Raw genomic sequence first — 19,011 nt, 5'->3', positions numbered from 1 at the left:
AACTCATTTAATAGTCTTTCTGAATTCATAGTGGGTGTTTTGGTTTTGTGTGTGTGTGTGTGTGTGTGTGTGTGTGTGTATCAATTATGGTGTCAATCAATAGATAGTAAAAAGTATAACTATTACTATAATTATATGCAAAGTGTTTAAATGTTATAAAGGAATCTTGGTAAAGTGACAGAAGAAGCCAGGCTCGGGGTTAAGAATGGAACTGACTTTCTTCGTCTTCTTTTTCCTCATGTAGCTTTGAATGCTGGACAGGTTGGCCTGGCATTGTCCTACGCCCTTACCCTCATGGGGATGTTCCAGTGGTGTGTTAGGCAAAGTGCTGAAGTTGAGAATATGGTAATGTTTATCTTAACATTCTTAGCCTTTTCAAGTCTCCTTGCCATTAAATAGCATAAAAGTACTTCTTATGTAAAATATTAAAACTGTTATTTTTACATCGTAGCTAACAGAGCTTTTTAGATCCTTCTTCCATCTGTTTAAAGTTAATGTAAAATCAAATATATACATCTTTTTCTCAGTCTTATGTATGCTATGTCAGCAGGTTTTATATTCATCACAAGCTGTCTTCAAATGTAATAAATGTCTCTGTAGGAGGGAGGTTCTGAAATCCTGGAGAGGATATAAGCTCATTTTTTAGAGGCCTCTTTATTTTTGTTTTTTAATGGTTAATTCCTTGTTCCTGGTTAAAAAAAAAAAAAAAAAAAAATTAGTATTTTGAGGTTGTTTGTTTAATTAATAAGGATCCTCTCATTTTATTATTTATTCTTGTATGTATTGAACACCTGAATTTGCTGGTGTCCCTTCTTTCTGGTACGATAAGCTCCCTCTCGGAATGTGCTAGTTAGAGACGTGGAATTATAGCTGTTTAGGAGGGCTTGGTCAATATGTAAGTTATCTCCTCTTTTGAATATTTGCACCTTCTCCTAAAGGTAAAAAACCAATAAACGGAAAATCTTTTAATCTTACTCTCCTAATAGAGCAGAAAGTGATTGTTAAAAGGAGGTTTGATGACCATTCAGTTGAATTCTCCTGTAACAGATGACCCTTATGCAGCATAAATTACTGATTGGTGGCTGCAGTATTCTTTTATTTGACAAAATTCTCTAATTTTTTATGCGTGGAAAGTGGATAAATTAAATCTTAGCATCCATTTCTCCAGCTCTTTTAGTTTTAATTCAATCTTGAGGGAAGTAGCCATAAGTAAAAGTGTCTCAAGACGATGACCAAGTTTGTAAACCAACAAAATCTTCATTAAACTCCTACTTCTCTCCTTTGGGGATGTTAAGACCTGACATGTCCTTAACCAACCAGGTACAAAAGCAGGACGTTTCATGTATTATCTCTTAACATCCATAAACAAAACCCTCCGTTCCTAACCCATGCAATATCATATGTCTTTCAGATGATTTCAGTAGAAAGGGTGATGGAATACACAGACCTGGAGAAGGAAGCTCCTTGGGAATACCCAAAACGCCCACCGCCGGCCTGGCCCCACGAAGGAGTGATTGTTTTTGACAATGTGAACTTCACGTACAGTTTAGACGGGCCTCTGGTATTAAAACACCTGACAGCGCTCATTAAATCAAGAGAAAAGGTGTGTTGAAATGCTCATGCCTCTCTAAAATTTCAGCTAAAGATTCAGTGCCACATCTGCTTGCGAGCTTCCTTGTGACTGTGTCAAAGGGACTCTTTGTTCCTCTGCAAATACAAATTAGATCCGTGGTAATAGGTACGTCTCTTGGAAACTGACCATGAATGTGGATACCAACGTTTCTTTCCTCCTGTTGTGAGCTGCGTCATGGTGCTTGGTGAGCCCTGGGTCGCAGGGCTGGAACTTGACCTCACTCAGGATACTCAATCCAACATCTAATTTTTCATGCCTAAGTGTTGGAAGTCAGCTCTGGCCCCTTGTCACTAACTCTCCAATACCGAGGAGTCTTACTTTCTTTGTGTTTCTCTAATCCTTCGCTTCCTCCCCATGGCGCCCTCCATCTGCAAACCTCCTCCATCCCTTGGCCCATGCCGGAGACTTGCCCTCTTCTAACCTATACTTTGCTGTTCTTCTCCTGCCCTCCTACCTGTACACTGCTTCTTTCTGAAACACAGATCTGATCCTTAGGGACTCCCTGCTAGCTCCTGGGCTGGGAGAGCTGCTGCTGGAACCATAGCGAGGCCTCATATCCCCTCCAGCAGGGGCTGTGTGGCCAGTTCTCAGCCACCAGAGAAGACTCCGGCATCCATGACCCAGCCAGGGCTCAGGAACCAGAGCTCACAGCTGGAGGCAGTAAAGGGCCCAGAGACTCACTCAAAGTCAATCAAAGGAATGCAAGGGTGCAGAGCGTGAAGCACGAGGGAGACTGACAAGAGCTTTGTGACCTAGTCTTGCCAGTGTATAATTCCACTTGGGGCCCTCAGCTGGGACCAGAGCAGGCCCTTGAAGAGTGACTAAACCATAACAGAGGAGACTATAGGAAGCTCTTCTCCCACCTACCTCTCCAGCCTCAATTCTAAAATGTAACAACCCCTACACCCAAAGTATCCCATTCTTCCAGCTCCCAGCAAGCACACTGCCCCTTTACCTCAGAGACACTTCACTTTCATTGTGTGGCTGGAGAAAGCTTCCTTGTTTTCAGAGTCAACGCCCTCTGTGAGACTAAATTCTTCCACAGCATCTTATATATACTTTTAAGACAGGATTTATATTACACGTATGTTCATAGCAGGAATAGTCACAGTGGCCAAAAATTGGAAGCAGCCCAAGTGTCCATCAAACGATGAATGAATAAACAAAATGTGGCACAGCCATACAATGGAATATTATTCAGCCTTAAAAATGAAAGAAATTCTGACACATAGATGATACCTTGAGGACATTATGCTAAATAAAATAATCCAGGCACAAAAGGACAAATGCTATATGATTCCACTTATAAGGGGTTACTAGAATAGTCAGATTCATAGAGACAGGAAGTATTAGGTTGGTGCAAAAGGAATTGTGGTTTAAAGTGTTAAAAATAACTGCAAAAACCGCAATTCCTTTTGCAGCAACCTAATAGAATGTGGTTGCCAGGGGCTGGGAGTGCCAATGAATGGGGAGTTAGTGTTTAATGGGTAGAGTTTTGTGTTGCAAAGCAAAAAGAATTCTGGAGGTTTCTTGTACCAGAATGTGGATGTACTTAACACTACTGAACTGTACACTTAAAAATTGGTTAAGTTGGTAAATTTTATGTTATGTGTATTTTGCCACACTTAAAGAATAAAAGCTAGCACTTGTGGCATGCTTTGTAATTTTGGGTCTGTATCTAACAGTCCCCTGAGGCTTCTTAAGGTCAGGGAGCGTTTATTTTTGTTTTTGTTCCCCCAGAAAATGGCATACTGAAGGGCACACAGGGTGCTGGGAGAGTGAGTGAGTAATATGCAGGTATGAAGCAACCAGTAACAAAACATACACACAAGACAACTCCTGTAAACAACCCATTACCTAGATGTGTTAACTATGTTAAGAACTGGTCTTTTAAGCTCTCTTTTCACCACAGACCCATTTAGTGGACTATAGCCATAATTTAATGAATGATACCCTTGTGACATGAAAGAATAAATGTTCAACTTAGTGCCCAAATGATACCCATGGAGCAGCTTTAGTGAGTCATGTGGCAAAAGCTGGCTCCTAATTATTTCCAGTTTTATTGAAGGTCGGGAAGAAGGTGAGGGCTGCTGTGTTGGGAAAACATGAACTGCAGCTCTTGATGAAATTCTGTCCCTGTGAGCACTGTACGGGCTGTTTCTTGACTGTCAGATAATATGTCTGTCACATTTCACATTCTAAACATAATTCTGTTAATTTGTACACGTTAGATTTCCCTTGAAACCATAAAATATGAATTATCTACGAAACTGTTGTACAACTTAGAAACATAGCAGATTTGTATTCTTCAATCTTGAAACCCCCCAGGGCATATAGGATTATCTGAGATTCTAAAAGGTTTGAGGGAAAATTGAATTTGAAGACTGAATTATGGTAACTTCAATAACTTAACTTTTGATTTGTATCTTGGCCCACTCACAGTATCACCTTTAGTTTCATTTATGTATTCAGAGATTGTATCCAGACAGTGTAGTCATGAAATGATTTCACTCTGCCTGTGAAGACCCCAGGTTTCATCTCCTCCGTACCTGTGCCAGCTCCCGTGATTCCGGGACACCCCTTCGGTCTTGGATTTGATAGAGAGGCTGTGAGGGGGAGGATATGGAAATGTACCAACACAGCAGAAATGGTGTTTTATTCTCTTTCATTTATTTCCTCTGTGTCCAGATTCCTGGAAGTTATAGTAAACAAAATCTAATAGGTACTAAGCAGGATACTAATTCATAGAAGAAATACCCAGTAAAAATAAAGAACCAAAATGAGGTAAAAAGTACCTTTGGCTTTCTGGTTAGATTCTAAACACTGGCTGCATTTTTCATTTAGATGATTTTGTGGTTGATTTAATCATTTTAGAAGAGTACTGGGCCATTTTAAAGCATGTTCCAGCTTTAGAGGTAGATTGATTTTGGTTTATCATTATTTTTTTCTTGCTCAGAGCTATTACTTGGATAATACATTTTTATAGATGTGTACTAGACCTTGCTATAATGTGCAAAAATATTAGTTTCCCACATTTTCTCCTTTTTTACATAATACTTTCTTAGAAATCCCTCCCCTCACTACCAGATTGTTTTGCTTCCCTTGCCGGCTTTCTAATTCTCTGCTGCTCAAACTGGTGCCAGGGCCAGCAGCACCTCTGTCACCTGGGAGCTTCTTAGAGTACAGGATCTCAAGCCCCCAGACCTCTTGGCTCAGAATCACACTGGAACAATACCCCCTGGTAAAGTTATCTCTCCCGTAGGCAGTTTTCATGACTGATAACCCATGATTTCCAAGAAATGTCCTTTGATAATTTGAAATTGAGCTCGTGAATTAACCCAACCCCTAGGACTGAGCATGATGCTCTAGAAAGTTCTTTGCCATTTATCACCCTACAGATTTATTTACTTTTATGTTCTTCAAATCGTGAATTTATATTTTAATCTAATTCTGTGTGATCCCAACTTTCTTTTCAATATAGTCTATCTTTATCACGGGCATCTTGTTGTTCAGCCTTCCCCATACCAGTCTCTTGCAGGAACTAGAGGTATTTCACCATCTGCTGGGCTGGGCCCCGCCTGGACCAGGAGGCAGAGACAACCAAGCATAGCAATATACTTGAGGCCCTTTCTCACCTGATGGCATCAAAAATTAGTCTCACTGCCCCAAGCAGGGTACTATGTCTGTCTGGCCTGTTTCCCAGGTACTGTGTGCCCCAAGTGGCTGCAGGTTTCTCTCCTAGCCCCAGCTGTGAGTGCTATTTATTCCTGTTAATAGCTAGCCCACCTGACCTTGGGTACCCTCTTTGCTCAGAGATGTCTGCTGTCTTGTCCCACCCACCACATTATACTCACCCATATCCATATTATGCTTTAACTACCTGGCAATAAGATTCATATGGTAGACCAGTTCTTTAACTATAGCTACACCTCTCCTCACTTTCTCTAGCTAGACAGAAGGACATAATAAGGTGTCACATCATCCAAGTGATAAGGAGGCCATGAGCAGAATGGATAAGAAACAGATAGACCTGGGTTTGAGTCTCGTCCTGCTACTTCTGGGCTCTATTATTTCAGGCAGGCTAATTAATCTTACTAAGCCTTGCTCTCCTATCTTGCAAAATGGAAGTAATAAGATGTAACCTCTAGGGTTATTGTACAACTTTAACAAGATAAAACATGAAAAGTACCTAGCATTGAGACCTGGACAGAGTAAATGTTTAGAAAAAGATAGCTATCGTGATCATGGGCTGTAAAATGATCATAACCTCTTACACTGCATAAATTATTGTCTGCCCCATGAACATGAGGAGTTGGCTATTTACAATTGTATTTATGGTTATAGAATCCATCTGCCACGTCTGTCTTCCCAGCTTACTGTATACCTAAACAATATGTAATAGATTTTCCATAAACTTCTCCAGGCTGCGATAGACGCCTCAACTCTCTATGAAATGCCTCTTTTGTGCAGGACACCACAGGTAATACACATAATACAAAGGTGAATCTAATACAGATCCTGCTGTCAACACATACAGTCCAGTAGAAGCAACGAGGTAGTATAAAAATGGCTACTATATAAGAAAGAAGGAGGTCACAATTTTTACGGAAGTTTAGAAAAATGTTATAACATCTGTTGGGGTGGGAGAAGTCCATATGAGGGGACAGGTAGAGCATTTCTGAGCAATTAGGCATTCGAGACAGACTTTGTGATAGGATTTCAGCAGGTAGAAATGCACGTGAGAGGCATTCCAGGTGCTGGGATCAAAATAAGCAACTGCACTATGCCTTGATTCAATGAATGAAGAATTGGGTACCTGCAGAGCCCACAGGGAAATGAACTGCCAGGTTTATAACACACATTTTCATGCTTGATCCTCACCACTAGCTAGTCATCCCAAGCAAGTGGATTCGTGGAGATTAAGAATGGAGAGAGATGTGAGTTGGGGCAGTTTTGTAGAAAAGACTTCCCAGGGCACGAGCAGGCATAGAGCTGTCCTTCGGGAGTTTGATCTGAGAAGTGAGTGGGAAGATGCGAGAGCCAGGAAGCCACTAGCTAGTGCGTACTCCTAGCAGCACGTCATGGGGAAAGTGATTCCACTTTTTGAAATCAAACCGATGGCGATTAAAACAAAGTTATAACACCCAGGTTTGTGAATGTGCAAGGAAATGGGTGGGAGTAGAAATTGATGGCATATTTCTGGAGGGTAGTTTGGCAGTACTTAACAGCCTCCTTTGAAAATGTTTGTACCTGTTTCTCAGCAATTCCACATCTAAGAATTTATCTTAAGGAAATAATTAAGGTTGTTTTCAGAGACTTCAAGGATATTTAGCAGAGTTATTTATAATAGCAAAATATCTACAAATAGGGGGTTTGTTAAATAAGTGATCACATATTGTAATATTACATAGCCATTAAAATAAATGTTTTTATGAAATAGTAAATGAAATCAGATTATAACTATATTCATATTAATCCCATTTTGTTTAAATATATGAGCTAGTACGTTTAAGAAAACACACACGCGCTAGTGCGCGCACGCCAGAAAGAAAATACATCCACATTTCAAGACTGATTTTATCAGAGTGCTGGAGTTACTGCTAGTATTTATTTACTTTTCAAATTTGCGTGTCCTGATTATGATTAAGAAAAGGGTATGTGTTGTTTTTTAAAAGGTAATGCATCCTTGCACAGGCGCGATGACTATGGGCATTAAAATGAGGGGATTGGGTCGTGAAACATTGCAAAAGTAGACTCTTCAGTGCCATGCTAGAGTTGGAAAAGGCTTGATAAAGTGAATGCTTTGAGCCCGTGAGCCTGGCAAAGAAGTTATGAGATTAAAGTGGGGGAATCAGAAAAAGCAGCTGTTGTGAGTGGGGCATTGGATAATGGTTATGTTGAATTTGACGTCTGAAGAGAGATTCAGGTGCAAATGACTAACACGTTGGTGTGGTTGTCAGAGGCCAACCTTGGCCTTGTTGGGAAAACATAAAGGGGCAGTTGCAGAGTAGCTAAAATGAAAGTATCTCAAAGTGTCTCTTTGGTGTTATGAATGTAAACTTACTGATATTGATGATATTCTCCATGGGCAGCTAGTAAAAACCATCGGCAAACTGTGAAAAACTCAGACTATAGTTTTGCTGACTGAACAGCAGAGAGAAATAGAGCCAGGTTTTCTCTGGGTTGGCTTTTTCTTATTATCCTCACTTGACTTTGGAGCTCACAGTCTTGTGGTCGTGAGCAGCTCTCAGTCCTTCCTGCCATATACTAGCCATTTACCCAAAGTCTACAAATGTTCCAGTTTGCCAGATGGATCAGTTTCAATAGCGCTGATAGCAAGGGAATATCCACACATTCTCAGAGACATGGCTCTTGCCTGTGTCTTGCTGTGTGTTGATTTACATATGAGAACACCCAGAAATACATCGAAACACACCTGAGCCATGCATCTATGTACTAGGACCCACCTATATATAGAAAATGACCCACCTGTAAAATACAAATGAGGATTTACCATAAAGTACAAAATGGCTACAAAGATAATAAAATTAGCTAAAACCATTTTTCTCACATTTAATCTCTATAAAGATAAATTCTTTTTTTGAGAGAAAAAGATAGCTTCCCTCCCCACACAGATGTTGTTCCTAAGAGTGCTCCCTACAGAACTTGCTGAATGAAGCTCCTTCTCAAAGTGTGTTTCCCTGGGAAACCACCAGGGACAGAACTTAGATGAGGATATATATAAATTTGGGGAAGAAAGATTTCATACTTGATATGTTCTATTCTGTAAAATTAGAGGCAAGGTCAGTTCATAAGAGTAAGGAATGCATGCTAATCACTGCAGTGTTGTAGTGGTAGGAACGTTAAAAATAAATTTACAGCAATAGGTAAATAGCTGAGTAAATTCTGATGTGTCATTTGGACAAAATACAGCATTAAGAAAATGATGTATCAATATAGAAAAATGGTGATTTAGTGGGAATGAGGAGACCCAAATCTAGGAAAGAGGTTTGAAAATGGTTTACAATAGCTTCCGTGGAGCCAGGAAGGGAGCTTGCGAGGTCTGAGAAAAGGAATGCCAAGTAGCCTACAGATTCCACTCAGCTCGTCATGTGATTATTACCAGTAATTTTGACATGGACGTAGTGGTGAAGATGAAAAGCTAAATGAATACAGTAGGAAAAGCAATATAGTCAAGAGGGATTGTGTAGTTAAAGTGGTTCAGAGCTTAGACTCTAGAATCAAGGTCTTGGGTCAAATCCTGACACTACCACTTAAGAATTAAAGGCAGGGCTGGCGTCTTGGTGTGCAAAAAGTGCCATTGACAGAGTCCTGCTAAGAAGGGTCTGTGTTTAGTTTAAAAGCCCTGCTGACAGAATCTTGAAGTTCTTATTAATTTTATCTTTGAACTTGTGTTTTGTTAAGTCTGATGGGACAATGGAGCATGCTTGTGAACAGAGGATATTTGCCCTCCTGCATGTCCCTCATTACTTGCTGCCTCATTTGCATATAAGACAGATGAATTCTTTTTGAAATGCCATTGTGGATTTTACAGATGAAGCTTTAAAACTTTGGAGGTATTCAAATGAGAAAATATGTCAAGTTCCCACCATACAAGCAATGCTCAGAAAGGTTTAGTTGGTCTGTGTTTAAAGCCGTGAGTTTTTTAAATCTACTGAATTAATTTACAAAGGATTGAAAGCATGTCTTATGCCCCTCATTGATTCCAGATTCCTAAATAAAGATATCATCTCTTGGGAAGCTCCCATCAGGGAATTTTCAGTCGGGAAGCTCATTGGTTGGGGGGGAAAAAAAAACCAGTTTCTGCATAGAGATTTAAATACACACAGCTAAAAACCAGTTTTTACAATACAGTCTCATTCTTGACCAGCATTTCACCTGATTATATTGATTCTTTGATCTTATTGTCAGTGCACTTAATTTCTCTCAGCTTTGGTTTTAATAACTAGACTGATACTTGACACATATCTTTCCCAAGGGGCAATTTATAACTATTAATTGGTTTGTAAAATGCCTTTTGAACTGCTCAGATGAAAGGCCCATATAAATAGCAAATATTACCTGTGTTGTTGTTTTTGTTGATCTCATTATGTATATTTTGGCTACTCACTACTGTCTTTTAAGATGCTGAGACCTGCATTTAGAGTTTTTAAGATGTTTCCTTTCAAGACAGAACAGAACCAGATATTTAATATACAGAAGTGATTTGGTTTCTCTACCAAATAGTAATTCCTCTTAAAAGATAGAACTCTGGGAACATGAATACTTGTTTATGTATACCACTATTGACTTGTTGACATCACTATACAATTATCCAAGAAATTCTCAATGTTCAAAATACCTAGACACAGGAATAAAGCTAATGCTAATTTAAAAGCTGACGTCTCATCAACAGAAGATGGCTGGCTTTTCACTGCCGGTAGATTGCGTCTCTATTTTTAACTCTTCTTTAGACCAGTGAATTTCAACCAGGGGCAGTTTGCCACCTGAAGGTACATTTGTCAATGTCTGACATTTTTGGTGACCACAATTTTGGGGGTGCTAAGGTGTCTGCTGGGTAGAACGCTGGGATACTGGTGAACATGGGTACAAGGCATAGGACGGACCTCAGACATACATAACAAAGAGTTGTTTGGCTCAAAATGTCAACAGTGTCAATGTTGCAAAACTCAGACTACGTTCAATATAGAACTTCCTTAATTCATCTTCAACAATCAAGGTTTCTCCTAGGATTGTTGCATATTGTTTTTTTCCTAATCTCCCCTGGATCTCTTTACAGGTTGGCATTGTGGGAAGAACAGGAGCTGGAAAAAGTTCCCTCATCTCAGCCCTTTTTAGATTATCAGAACCCGAAGGTAAAATTTGGATTGATAAGATCTTGACAACTGAAATTGGACTTCACGATTTAAGGAAGAAAATGTCAATCATACCTCAGGTATGCAAGTGAGAGCATTCTCACATATTCTTTTTTACAAGGGCACCTAAGTTTAATTGCTTTTAATTTTATTGCTTTTAAAAAAAACTGAATTAAAGGGTTGATTACCAATCCCCCTTAGTAGGGCATATTTTTAACAGCAGGGATTTGCAGTAGATATTTTAATCAGATACCAGGTTTTGTTTGTTTGTTTATTCATTTGGTGGGGAGTGGGGTGGGGGAGGGAGGAGAGAGAGAGGGAAAGATAGAAAGATTCAATAACTTACCCAGATAGATTTCTGGACTCAAACTTCCCCAAGTACCCAGTTTTATCTACTGATAACCACATAATTCTGAGAATAAAATGATAAATGGTGTGTTTAGCACTCAAGAGGTTTCAATAGGAAAACATGGATTTTAAATGTCTTGATGGAATTTTGCTGTAGGAAATAAAGCTGTCTTTCAAAGGTGGTTATCTCCGGGGAAGTCTTTTTTTATAAAACTGTGGGGCTTTGAGAATTGAAGTATAGACAGAGGGTGCCAAAAAAACGTATACACATTTTAAGAAAGGAAAAAAACTATTGAAATTGTAATAATATATACTGATAACAAAGGATGAATACAAGTCACGTTTGACTTCTGCAATTACAAGAGGTGCTCAAAGTGGTTACCATCAGCGTCCAGACACTTCTGATTATGGCGAACTATTGCTTGAGTAACGTTGACCAGAGTGTCCACTTGTATACCTTAGCAGATGCTTTGGGGCGACTTTTAGATCTCAGTCATTAGTAAATGATATAAACTAGGGAGGCAGTCCAGAACAGTGAGGAAGAATATCAGACAAGGAATTCCATCTCTCTGCACCTCAGTTTTCTTTGCAGTGCAGAGCAGCTAGCAGTACCAACTCCTGGAGCTGTTGTGAGGACTACCTGTGTGAGTACAGGTGGAGTGCTTCATGCAGACCCTAACACATGGTTGCTGTGATGGTGGAGGTTTGGGCTGATGATCTCTTCCTGGGCCCTGAGTCTGTTTTCTTGTATTCTGCTTCTTAGTAGAAATATGACTTTCAGAGAGTGTTCTAGAGATTGGGGTATACTCGTATGCACAGTAAGAGCTCCTGTCATCCCTTGTGATTCACTCAACATAAATTCAGAAAATATTTATTGAGAAGTGACTATAGTATGTAGCCACGGGCCCACTGGCCTGGGGCCTCCCATCTTTTATCCTGCCCGCTGCTTTGACACACATATTCAGCTCTAGACGTGCTGAAAATTTTTTTTTAATTTAGTTTTTTTGGTTTGGTTTATTTGGTTTTACACTCTACAATCATCTGGACATCAAAGGAAGCTGAGGAAAAACACACATATCCTCTTGAGAAGAGAAACACAGAGACGAGATGAGACAAAAAGAGCCAGGCAAATGTGCTTCCTGGCATGTGGATATAAAGAACTCTTAAATGCCTGTTTGTGGGGAAGCATATAGAACACGTTACCCAAAGAGAAGGAGAATGTAGCCCTGTATCTTAGGGTTTAGTACAGCGATTGCTACCTACCACTTATCTCTAAAATAATTGGAATCACTTCACTAGTAATTTTGAAATCAAGGTATCCCTTTCAGAACCACAATGATATGCCACCTCACGCCCATTGGGATAGCTGGTATATTAAAAATAATAATAATAACAAGCGTTGGCAATATGTAGAGCAATTGGAACCCTTGTGCATCACTAGTGGGAATATAAAATGGTACAGCCACTGTGAAAAACAGGATGGATGTTCCTCAGAAAATTAAACATAGACTTATACGATCCAGCAATTTTACTTCTAGGTAGGAACCCCAAAGAATTGAAAGCAGGGTCTTAAAGAGATATCTATACACCCATGCATTGTTCATAATAGAAGCAACCCACATGTTCATTGATGGACGAATGGATACACAAAATGTGGGCTGTCCATACAGTGGAATATAATTCAGCGTTAAAAGGGAAGGAAATTTGGACATAATGCTACAATATGGAGAGCCTTGAGGACATTATGATAAGTGAGATAAGCCAGTGACCAAAGGATAATACTGTATGAGTCCACTTATATGAGGTATCTATATGGGAGTCAAATTCATAGAGACAGGAAGTGGAATGATGGTTGCCAGGGGCTTTGAGGAGGTAGAGAATGGGGAATTGTTTAATGAGTACAGTTTCAGTTTTGTTGATGAAAGGAGCTCTGTGACTGGATGGTGGTGATGGCTGTCCAACAATGTTGAATGTATTTAATCTCTCTGAATTGTATACTCAGAAATGCTTAAGGTAGTACATTTTACATGTATTTTACCAGAATTTAAAAAAAAACAAAAAACTTGTTTTAAAGATATTCCTTTCAGGAAAACATGGAAAGAAATTTTCAGCACATATAATCCTTGTACCAAAAGATTCCCCCTAGTTATTAGATTCATGATGTAGTAATCACCGTATGAAATATGAGTTTAAATTCCAAAAGTTTACATTTTGGTTGTACCCATCTCTGAAATGGGCTAAAGAGATTTACTTAGCAAAAATAGTGGGTGTCTGTTAAGTACTTTCATATCCTTGGATGAAAGGATCTAGAAACGTGTCCTGCATTACTTCTAATGCTCCTTAATAAGAAATGGTTGTATGCTTGTGTACATAAAAGAACTGTATAAATATAGAAATAACGTTAGATGATTCTTGGCTCTGCCAGTAATGTTTTGGAAGCACATCTGAGCGAAGACTAAATATACCTTGACATCACCAGGTTTTGGTTCTGTTCCATCAGTTTCCACCCTAGTTTTGAGCATGCTCTGTATACATACTCCAGAGAGCGTGCTTACAAAACAGTGCTGAGCTTTGTATCCATGTAGATAATGATCACCAACCATTGTAAACACAGAACCTTTATTTTTTCACTTTATATGCCTTTGTCTCCAAGGCACAATATTTGTTGATTAAAGAACAAGAGTCAGGAGAGACTGTGCAATGTGGAAAGGGTCCCAGGAAATCACTCAGAATCTTTAAGAGCGTAGACCGAGTGTCAACACGACCGGGCTCTGCCTCATGTGAGTGTGCAACCTGATGAAGTCAGCCTCCAAGCTTCAGTTTCTTGGTCCTCAAACCAGGTCTAGTAATTAACTGCCTCGCGGAATTATTGTGAAGATTGAACTGGGTGAGAAAATGTTTGTGGCCCCATGCCTGGTTCTTAGGAATGAATGAATGCCCACTAAAGAGTAACTATGATTATTAAGGAGTGGGACACTGGCTTTTCTGGTATTATTTCTACTTAAGTAAAAATAGTAACGCATTCTAGAAGGACTTTGCTCTTTAATTTCTACTTATGTAGTCCATGGTGATTCTCTTTACATTGATTCCTGATACCATAGACCAAATTGTTTATATAAATGTAAAGAGTGAAGCAAAAAAGAAAATGAGTGCAATAGGAGTTCTGGGGAAAAGCACACGCATAGCAGAGAAATCTATCCACCGTTGGTCCCAACAGGAAAGAGTGGCACTTGTTCTTTTCTTTTGTTTTCTGGTTCCCTCCCACCAGGATTCTTTGCTGATCCCCGACCTGTACACCACTAATACACTGCAGTCCCCTATGAAGACCACTGACATTTTTTTCCCAGCCCTCCCCACGTTCCCACCTATTTTCTACCTCTCCTTGAGGACAGGCTGTGTGTCTCATTTCCATTGCTCTGGTGCTTATTGCCATCCCTAACAAGTTACACAAGGATTAATAATAATTCCTAACATCTGTGGAATCCTTAACACATTTTAGCCTCTCTCCTTATCTGGCAGATTTAAAAACAGGCACAGTGAGCTTAACCCACTTAACTAAATAAGTGACAGGGCCAGGATTCAAATTTATTGCAGGGAGATTCCCAACTCCAGAGCCTGAGCGGCCAACCACTCTGACAGGGCCTTGAACGTGCGTGACTGTGCTCCACAGAAGAACTGCTTTGTATCATTTCGTGCACGCGCATGCAGGCACACACAAAACAGAAGTTTGACAGAACACACTTACTGTGCTCTGCACTCTTTTTCTTTTATATCCATTCTATTCTAGTTCATATAAAAGACAGAATGATGATTATGAGACACAAAATTGATTTCATGATACATTGGTTAGACCTGCAGTTTGACAAACGCTGCCCCTCCCCTCACTGTGCCCGTTTGGCGGGGCTCCAGGTCTATGTTTCTACCTCACCAGTAGCTTCATTTACGTTCTGGATTCTCACAGCTGCCCTTGCAAGGTTAACCCCATTTTCCAGTAAGGAAACTGAGGCTTGGGGAGATTAATAACTTACCCTGAGTCAAACAGCTAATAAGCAGTAGAATGAGAACTTAAGACTGTCTGATTCCATGACCACCATATTTTGCCATATACAATGTGCATGCTGCACACTCACGTTTTTGGCCTAAAGTTTCAGTGAAAAATATCTTTCGTTTTAATCTTTTGATTCAAATTTTTATTTGATTACGTTTAGGTACTTGTTTTATTGTATTATAAAGGAATTATAGCATTTATTAACACATTATGGTACAAGAAATTTGATGTCACCAATAATTGCAAAACACAGAAACAGATACAAGGTACAAGAAATTTTATGTACCGGTAATACATTTACGATATTTACGAATTATAGAAGGCCAAGAACTCTTCGTTGTTGCAAGTCCGTGTAAGTTCAACAAAACCAATTATCGTATTCCAGGGTATTATTTTGCATACAGATATCGTCATTGATTTCTAGAGTTACACTTTTAATTCATAAGCATAAATAAAAGAATTAAAATCATTTATATAGATACAGAATTAGTACTATCCACATATAATGTGCATCCTTATTTTTCCCTCATAAATTTGGGCAAAAACGTATGCATTATACTCGGCAAAATGCGGTGTATCATCTATATCTATTTTTTCCCAAATAAATGCTTGTTAAACTGAATGATGTTCTCACTGGATATTTTACCCATTTTTTTTTCTAGCACTCTACTCAAGAATTCCCTAAAACCATAACAAAACTGAATATAGAACAAAGTTGAAAGATATCTCTCCTATTGCTGTGTCCTTCATTTGCCCAGTTTGTTGGTTTTGAAAAACTGAACTGTTTGTTACTTTTGCCAGAAAACTCAAGTCACATTCAGCACTAAAAGAAAAATCATTTTAGAAATGGGTTTATTCACTTACGTGTCATTGGCTAGTCAGATACTCAATGTGTTACCTTGCCAGAGCTAAGAGCCCTTCTCTTTGCAGTCTTGCTGGCTACAGAGGTGGAGAAAGTCTGTTGGCCTGCTTACTTGGTTACTTGTCTATGCTGCTCTCTCCTCCCTCAACATGAATTAGGCAGCAGTGTTGCTTGTGTCTCCACACCCTGACTTAGGGGCCCTCAGAAGTTTAGAGCAGACTCTGCAAAGGGGGAACCCAGTGCTGTGTCCTTCAGTTCTCAAATTTGTTGAACCAGGCTCGCGTCATTTCCCCTGGCTCCCTGCTTCCTGTGGTCCTGGGTGCAGCAGTGAGCTTCCATGGCGGTCTGTTCCGGTCTCATCCCCGATACTCTTGACCCTACTATAAGCAGGTCAGATCTGGGGGAGATGTGACAGCAGCAGAGACCTGCATAAGAACAGAGGCAAGGGAGTGGTGACATATATAATCGGGCCAGTCCTGGAGGGAACTTTCCAAAACAAATACTGTATTCTTAAAAATGTACACCTCAATTTGAGTTCCAAATGTCAGGAATAAGCAAAAAATAACAGCACTTCCTAAATAAATTTTTTTTAAACAGAACAGGTATCTGAAATGTATGTGTCTTTTGTGCTCATGACTGGAAATAGTTAAATGTATTCCCCAAACAGAACACCAAGGTGAGATTATAATTCAGGGAATAGCTTGCTTATCTGAAAGGATCTAGAAAGATGGATTTCAAAACTTCTTTGGATGGATTCTCTACACCTAGAGCCCCTATTCTATTGGCACAAAGAAAATGTTTTCAGTTGAAGAGGGATTCCATGGAAATGCAATATTTATTATTGCACCCCAACGGTTGGCACAGACCAACAGCTATCATCTTTATATGATTAAACAGATTCATTTTCTAAAATATTTAATAGACTTTTAAAATCAAAGCAAAAGTTAGGTATTTTTTTAAACACTCCACTCTCCTTTTTTGGTATTTCCATTCCTTGGGGTTGTCTTCAGAAGGTTGAGAAAGGTTAACCAGAGCTGTCTCTTTAAGACTTCTTTATTACCTGATTTTCTTTCCCTATTTTTTTCTTCTTGAGAACAAAACTCAAAGAGAGAAGAGGTGGGTATGCTGTTACTAGTAAAGAAATACAACTGGATTCCAGCCTAATGCAGTCGGGCCTTTGTTTCTGACACTGAAGGTCTTCATTAAAGCCTGTGGAACTGCTCCCCGGAGCTCCTGACCTTTTTGTATCGAAAGAGGACTTTACACGACTTAAATTCTTTTTCCTTTGTTGGTGAACAATGTTCTTTTCTTCTGAATATGGATGATGATCGGTTCATTCAGAGGCTACAGGATTTAAAAAAAAAAAGGAAACCAAGATTTCAAGCCACTTCAGGTGATTCTCTCATTCTTGAAACAGGGAGATGAGCTGCCATAAAGGTCTTCAGATTAGAAATGAAAATGCAGCTCTTACGACTCAAAGAAACAGTGGCAGTAGCTACTCCTGACAATATATTTTCATAGAGGGGAGTTTCCTGGTTTAGGACTGAAATGATTAGGGTAAAAAGTAAAGTGTTTGTGCTTTATCTACTTAGTTTGTAACCACTTGTACAGTTTTTGTCTTGATCCCGGGTCGTTTTAAGTATCTGAAGGTTAGCAGGTAGGGTTTCTTTTTAGGATAATGAAAGGTTTGTCTTCCAGTGGTCTATACAAAAGGTCTAGTAAGACTGTAGTGTTCAGTCTTGCAGTTGTGTTGAGGGATTATCAATTTACTGCACTAAATGCTTTGATTCAGAGTGGCCATTTTTGGGTCACACGCCTAATATGAACTTGTGTTATGTTAGTAACAAAGGAAAAAATTATTACTGAGTATGGCTCAAAGGATAGCAAAGAAGTACACACATTAAACCATGATGAAAAGCAGATTTGATACTACTGCTCCATTTAAAATATGACATTGAACAAGAGCATTTGTTTCCCTAACTGGACCGTGCCAGCTCTTATTAAATGAAGTTTAATTGTGTGCCTTCAGAAAAAACATAGCACTTAGGCTAATAAATTTACTGTATATTTACATGCAGGTTGTGTGCCCTACAGTAATTGTCTACACTGAAATATTCTGCCTACAACCATTTTTATAACATTTATTTATAAGATTAGATTATTAACTTCATTGTTTGGAAGTGGGTACTTTAAATAATAATATCTATCAGAAACGATAATTAATTTGACCCTTATCTGCTCTTGCAGTGTGTGTCTAGTGTGAGCACTTTTACTACCTTTTGAAGATAATATAATAATTTATTATTTGGCAAGTGGATGAAAGTAGAATGAGTAGAAACCAAAATGAATACCAGGCATAAAACACATTGGCATATTAAAATAGGCATTGTTAACAAATTGACTGCTAGTTTTGAAGAAAGTATAGCTTCAATCAGTTCATGTTTTAGTAAATTACTTTTTTCATTCAACAAGTTTTTTAATTGACATTTTACTCATTTTGAAATATATATTCGGCATGTCTTAACAAAGAAAAGTATTCTTACTTACTAAACTATTTTCCTCCATCTCATACTACTAAATAAACATGAGTACTTGCCTAATATATCCTTTCAGATCTGCAGTAGAGATTTTAGTAGGGACCCTTGTGCAATGGAAAAGAATTAAACTTAATTTTTTTCTCTTGATGATAATCAGCAGTGATTTGGTGATAATTAGCAGAACCTCCTTAAGGCCCACCGAGCATCTAAGGTCTCTGTTTTAAGCTCAGCATAAAGCAAGTGCTGGCATTGGCCGGGCTCAGAGTGAGCAACTCCTCTATCTGCAAAGAAGCCCACTTTAGTTTCCCTCTCTGGGGAGAGTCATCCACTTCAGGGAGTTTCCTAAAGAGGACAAGGTGAGGAAAGTGACGAGGGGCCCTGATTATGAAATAGATGACTGAATTTTAAATGGCTGTCCCTGTACCGGTTCTCTTAAACCACCAAAACCACCATTCCCAAATGCTCTCTCTAGTACTGGGAGCCCTGTCATCGCTTAGGGAAAGAAGAACCATTCGTCTTTTGAAAACAAAGCAATTTTTTTTTTTTTTAGTAGTTAGCTTAAGTAATGTCTTTCTGACGTGTCCTTTGAAAACCAGGGACTTTATCAAACTCTAGACCTCTTACCAAATGTGAATTGGCTCTGTGAGAGGAACCCAAAGGAAAAGATGTTGGGGTCATAAAAGCTGAGAGGGACAAAGAAACAGTCC

The 19,011-nt window shown here is 39.1% G+C and overlaps 1 protein-coding gene across 4 annotated transcripts in view; it reads left to right on the top strand.

Moving 5' to 3' along the window:
- The window catches only part of ABCC4 (ATP binding cassette subfamily C member 4 (PEL blood group)), a 245,202-nt gene that overhangs the window by 194,219 nt on the left and 31,972 nt on the right, over positions 1 to 19,011 (top strand). For 3 of the 4 annotated variants that reach the window (XM_019737179.2, XM_074329431.1, XM_074329430.1), the window contains 3 exons: positions 245 to 345; positions 1,412 to 1,603; positions 10,434 to 10,589. In XM_019737179.2, coding sequence (XP_019592738.2) covers positions 245 to 345; positions 1,412 to 1,603; positions 10,434 to 10,589 — 449 coding nt within the window. Of the gene's footprint in view, positions 1 to 244; positions 346 to 1,411; positions 1,604 to 10,433; positions 10,590 to 13,510; positions 13,766 to 19,011 lie in introns of those variants that run through there. The other variant, XM_074329432.1, reaches the window with a different exon arrangement.

This window comes from Rhinolophus sinicus, linkage group LG04 (assembly GCF_036562045.2).
Source record: "Rhinolophus sinicus isolate RSC01 linkage group LG04, ASM3656204v1, whole genome shotgun sequence".
Taxonomy (NCBI): Eukaryota; Metazoa; Chordata; class Mammalia; order Chiroptera; family Rhinolophidae; genus Rhinolophus; species Rhinolophus sinicus.
Note: the sequence above shows the minus strand (reverse complement) of the source record. Positions and strands in the feature narration are given on the sequence as shown.